This window comes from Sinocyclocheilus rhinocerous, unplaced genomic scaffold (genome assembly GCF_001515625.1).
Source record: "Sinocyclocheilus rhinocerous isolate Xijiao unplaced genomic scaffold, SAMN03320098_v1.1 scaffold909, whole genome shotgun sequence".
Lineage (NCBI taxonomy): Eukaryota > Metazoa > Chordata > Actinopteri > Cypriniformes > Cyprinidae > Sinocyclocheilus > Sinocyclocheilus rhinocerous.
In genome coordinates, this window is record NW_015666359.1 from 286,741 (window position 1) to 292,835 (window position 6,095).

The 6,095-nt window shown below is 33.3% G+C and overlaps 1 protein-coding gene across 4 annotated transcripts in view; it reads right to left on the reverse strand.

Annotated features, from left to right (window-relative positions):
• Nucleotides 1–287: 287 nt before the first annotated feature.
• elavl2 (ELAV like neuron-specific RNA binding protein 2) overlaps nt 288–6,095 on the reverse strand; it is a 34,285-nt gene continuing 28,477 nt past the window's right edge. For 3 of the 4 annotated variants that reach the window (XM_016543523.1, XM_016543522.1, XM_016543525.1), the window contains one exon: nt 288–692. In XM_016543523.1, the coding sequence (XP_016399009.1) occupies nt 362–692 (331 nt within the window). In that variant the 3' untranslated portion in view covers nt 288–361. The remainder of the gene's footprint in view (nt 693–6,095) is intronic. The other variant, XM_016543524.1, reaches the window with a different exon arrangement.

Consider the following 6,095-nt stretch of genomic DNA (forward strand, 5'->3'; position numbering starts at 1 on the left):
ACACACATGCAGTGGATTGCACCGCAGACGCTCATGAGGAGAGACGGGAACACCGACATGGGAAAGCTCTCCATCTCAGCCTCATGGAGGTCACCTTCGACATTATACACCAAAATAAACAAACTTAAACAGTCAGCTGTTATTCTACTTAAATCTTTAAACGCATGTTTTAAAACGTAAACTATTTTAAGAAAACAAAAAAAAAAAAAAAAAAAAAAAAAAAGAAATATTTCCTAAAAAAAAAAAAAAAAAAAAAAAAAAAAAAAAAAAAAAAAAAAAAAAAAAAAAAAAAAAAAAAAAAAAAAAACATGAAATATTTCCTGTCATCCATGTAAAGTCACGTTTGCATAATGTCACACAATCAGGCCTTGTGTGTTTTGTTTGTCTTGAAGGAGACCTGTAAAACCCGGTCCCCGAGCCGGTACCCATTCAAACTGGCGATTGCTACAGCAGCCTCGTCGTAGTTTGTCATGGTCACGAAGCCAAATCCTTTGCACTTGTTTGTGTTGAAGTCTCGTATGACCTTTACATTAGTCACCGCACCAAACGGGCCAAACATCTGCCAGAGGATGTTCTCGTCAGCATCCGGCGCCAGATTATACACAAAAATGCACCAGCCTGTGCCAGCGTGACCCGGGAGATTGATGCCTGCCAGGCTGGTGACCCCGTCAATGGTCATGGGTGAGAATCTACTGCCAAAAACAGACACAAAAACTGTATTTCAGCTAAAACAGCAATAAAGGCAATTTTCTGAGCTAGTATGCCACCAAGCATCCATAAGGTTTCCTTCAGTAGTGTGCAACATACAATATATGTTTTTTAAAGATGTAAATGGGTATTTATTTATTTTTTTTAAATATTAATATTTATTTTAAGAAAAAAATATATTTTTTATTGAGATGCAGACAGTGTAAATTAGTGTTAATGCACAGTCTAGAAAGGATAATTTATGACACTGAGCTCAGGCTGCTCTGCAGTGATCAATTCAGTGATTATAAAAGTGACGGAGTCTCTCTCCGCACATAGTTTATGTAAAATTTGATTAATTGTTTAGTGATTGGTCTGCTTTTTAATTTTGGCCTAGAATTCTCCATTACAAACCACAAGCGTCTGTGATTAAACTAGTTTAATGAGTTTAGCTCATCTAGTTTAGATGAAACGGCACTGACATGCTTAACAGAACTGATGCTGAAAACTAGAGAAATCATTTGTGTATTAGGCTTTTCGATCCACAAATCAGCATCATGAATTTACTGCTTCAAAACGAACTGTAAACATAGCATTTAGCCAGAAATGTGGTACATTCATATTGAAAGCTACATATTAATAAGTGTATATTAATGAATGCATATTTTAAATTATTAAACAAGTAATGGAACATAATATTTGTTATGAAGTTATGGAAGTGTATTTACTTATTTATTTTGTTTTTGTGTTCAAACTGTTTTTCATAAATATCAGTTTTATAGAAACAATGTATTTTCCAGAATATTGTCAAATTCTGACATCTAAAACTCAGGGTGTTTCCTGCATAGAGAATTTATGAGGCGGTTTTCATTTATAATTTGTCTTGTGGTGTGGTTGATTGTGATTTCACTTTTTTAACGTTAGTGTAATGTTGCTGTTTGAGCATAAACAATATCTGCTAAGTTACGATGCTGAAAGTTCAATGCAAACGGAGATATCCTCTTAAAATTTACGAAATTTCAGTTACGGCTGGTAGGGACTACAACGAGCTACTTCCCGGCTTCATGACATCACAAACCCAATATTCAATATTGCAGTATTGACGACGCCATTGTTTACAATACAACCAGAGCACATTCTGAGCTGAGGGGCGTGTCGTTTAGACGTGCACTGGCGGTTTAGCCAATCACAACACACTGGGCCAGCTGACCAATCAGAGACCATCGCCTATTTCTGAGGGCGGGGCTTCATAAAACCTGGAAATCAGAGTGTTCATAAGAGAAGGGACAGAGCGGTGTAGAATAAAGGTAAATTATGTGAAAAATAATTTTTGGTAACACTTTAGAATAGGGGTCCAGAATAATGCATTAGTTAAGCATTAATTAATGGTTAACTTGTTCACAATTAAGCATTAGTTGAGCACAAACACACTAGTAATTAATGATTAACTTACCATTTAGGGAGCTCAGATTATGCATTAGTTAAGCATAAATAAAGTAGTAGTTAATGATTAACTTGTTCACAATAATGCATTAGATAAGCATGACCACACACTTAATTAATGATTAACTGAACATATAATAAGGGCATATTAGCCATTGTTTACAATTTATTAAACATTTTATAGACACAAATTTATGCTATCAATAAACAAAAATAAGCTAGTAATTAATAATTAACTGAATGTACAGTAAACACATTTGAGCCATTATTTACAACTTAATAAGCCATATATTATTTGTGTGTAGTGATGTAAATATATTTCTATAATTCACCATTTATTAAGTTGACTGAACAATAAGCTAGTAATTATATTTAATTACTGCTTAAATAAGCCAATAATTATGGCTTAACTGCCATTAATACAGTACTAATAAAGGCAATTTGACCCCCTATTCTAAAGTGAAAGTTATATCCACATTAATTACGGCACTTATTGAGTGATATTCAAGTTTATTGACCATAATAAGCCAATAATTATGGCTAAACTGCCATTAATACAGTACTAATAAAGGCAATTTGACCCCCTATTCTAAAGTGAAAGTTATATCCACATTAATTATGGCACTTATTGAGTGATATTCAAGTTTATTGACCATAATAAGCCAATAATTATGGCTAAACTGCCATTAATACAGTACTAATAAAGGCAATTTGACCCCCTATTCTAAAGTGAAAGTTATATCCACATTAATTATGGCACTTATTGAGTGATATTCAAGTTTATTGACCATAATAAGCCAATAATTATGGCTAAACTGCCATTAATACAGTACTAATATTCAAGTTTATTGACTAGAATTAGCCAATAATTATGGCTTAACTGCCATTAATACAGTACTAATAAAGGCAATTTGACCCCCTATTCTAAAGTGAAAGTTATATCCACATTAATTACGGCACTTATTGAGTGATATTCAAGTTTATTGACCATAATAAGCCAATAATTATGGCTAAACTGCCATTAATACAGTACTAATAAAGGCAATTTGACCCCCTATTCTAAAGTGAAAGTTATATCCACATTAATTACGGCACTTATTGAGTGATATTCAAGTTTATTGACCATAATAAGCCAATAATTATGGCTAAACTGCCATTAATACAGTACTAATAAAGGCAATTTGACCCCCTATTCTAAAGTGAAAGTTATATCCACATTAATTACGGCACTTATTGAGTGATATTCAAGTTTATTGACCATAATAAGCCAATAATTATGGCTAAACTGCCATTAATACAGTACTAATAAAGGCAATTTGACCCCCTATTCTAAAGTGAAAGTTATATCCACATTAATTACGGCACTTATTGAGTGATATTCAAGTTTATTGACCATAATAAGCCAATAATTATGGCTAAACTGCCATTAATACAGTACTAATAAAGGCAATTTGACCCCCTATTCTAAAGTGAAAGTTATATCCACATTAATTACGGCACTTATTGAGTGATATTCAAGTTTATTGACCATAATAAGCCAATAATTATGGCTAAACTGCCATTAATACAGTACTAATAAAGGCAATTTTCAACTAATGCTTAATTGTGAACAAGTTAACCATTAATTAATGCTTAACTAATGCATTATTCTGGACCCCTATTCTAAAGTGTTACCTAATTGGGCATTTTATTTTTTTTAAATGAAGCATTAGCACATGTTAGATTGCACCCCATAAACACAATCAAGTCTAGAAAAAACGGGTCAACCACCACTTTAAATCTCTCTCCTTTGTTAAAAAAAAAATTGTGAGAAAATCGTACTTTGACATCAGTATTGTGAATCGTATTTGACTGCGAGTTGAGTGAATCTTTACATCCGTATCTATTACACTTCTACGTTGTGTTCTGTACCCAGCAAACCCAGAGAAACATTTCTACACATGAAACAAAGCTAATAAACACACTATTACGATAGTATATAGTTTGTGTGTGATTTTCATGAGTTTTGGGGTATTTTCAGAATAATGAATGTTTACATTAGAAATGCGAAGCAACTAGCTTAATATAAAACACTACAAATAACTTATTTAAAAAAAATCCACATTAAATTGCAATCGGAAGTTATTATAAACACTCGATGGTGGTTTGAAGTGAGATTTGAGAAATCGTAGTATTAATCTTATAAAAAGGGCCCCTTTTAGCAGTTATGTTGTATTTAATTTAATGTCCAACAGGTTTGTTTTTGTAAAATGTAACTTGATAATTATTGCTTTCTTCAATCATCTACTTATTAGAACACCTAAAATATGTTGCATGTAAAAAGTGTTTGTTTCCGCCAGTTAAAGGGTGTGTACAATGGGTGCACATGATCAGGATGGTACCACCACCACTTCATTTTGAGCCAGAAAAACCCTGATGATGAAATTTATATTCCAAAGAAATGTCAATGCAATTAAGTTCAAGCCTGCAAAACATGCACAAAGCGTACACATTTGGCTGTGTGTTGAATGAGAGGCTCAAGATTATATGTACACCACATTTCCCATCTGACGGTTGTTTCAGTTTCACTTTAAACTTGTTTGAACTTAGTATTGCTAATACAATGTAATTTATAATGAATGCATTTACATTTAGTCATTTAGCAGAGTTTATCCGAGGATAGTGTAAGATAAATTCAACAGATCACACGCACCTGCAGCGCTTCTGTGAACGGAGAAAACTGAATAAAACTATAGGCTTGCATAAAAAGGAATATATAGGCCTATACACTAAATATATTTCACTTAAATCATTGACCGATTAACAAAACGAAAGATAAAAAATGTGCCGAGTTTCGGTTTATTGTGACGTGATCCAAAGTTCACGAGACAGCAGAACGTAGTTTTATTTTGCAAAAGCTTTACAGTTTTATATATTTTGCAAATCTTGACCGTTTTGAATGATGCTTCTATCTGTATAACTTACCAGCGTTGGTATGACCATATCGCGCCGGCACACAGACACAACATATTTTTGCGACATTGCAGCCTGTTCATTATCAAAATAAAATACATTTAAAGAAACAAAAAAACACTACTCCGTTGTACAATGTGTTGCGTTCAGCGTGACAGCGCCTCACTGTGCTGATATACGAAGGATGATGTTCGATGCGAGTGAAGTACAAAGCCTATTAGGCTACATAATTATTTTAGCATCCAGATACGTCGCGAATATGGAAACATTTGGATTCATGCCGAATGAGAGAGTTAGGCATCAGTTTCACCTTAAATTAATTTGTTTTTGGCTTGACGTTTATATAGCCTAAACGCTTTAAATCGCCTTAACTTTAGAGGATTTGTTGTGGAGAGAAGGGAACTTCAGCTTGTGTTTATAATGTTTGTAAACATTTTGCTTTACCGGCATTTTAGCCTACATTATTTCTGAATGTAATAATAAAATGCGACGTGAGCCTATACAGCCTATGTTTTTTTCCCCCTCAAAACGCAATTTTATACAAGCAGCGTTGTTTAACATTGCAGCAAACATTTTTAAATATCTCGAAAAAATACCTTAATGTCTTTAAAGCGTTAACAGATTTTTTCTTTTGTTTAGCAGGCTACATTTGGCCAAAATCTAGAAAAGATGATGCTGTATTGTCCATGACTAAGCGCAGCGGGTTACGAAGATACCAGATCTCCTGTTTTTTTGTTTTTGTTTTTGAGTAAAGAAAACACTGTACAGTATTACGGCAATTGAATTATAGGGTGTCCTAACTTTGTCACACATGGTTTTTCCATTTTGGCTTAATTTTTGTTAATTAAATAATAACACAGTGTGAAATGTAATGTGATGTTGTTCATCTGCGGTTTTATTGTCCAAATTTTAAGACCTGCCAAGGACCAGATAATTTTTTATTATGTCCTGATACAGAAAACCATGGAATTGTGATAAATTCAAATCATTTTGAATTGTGTGTGTGCGCGTGT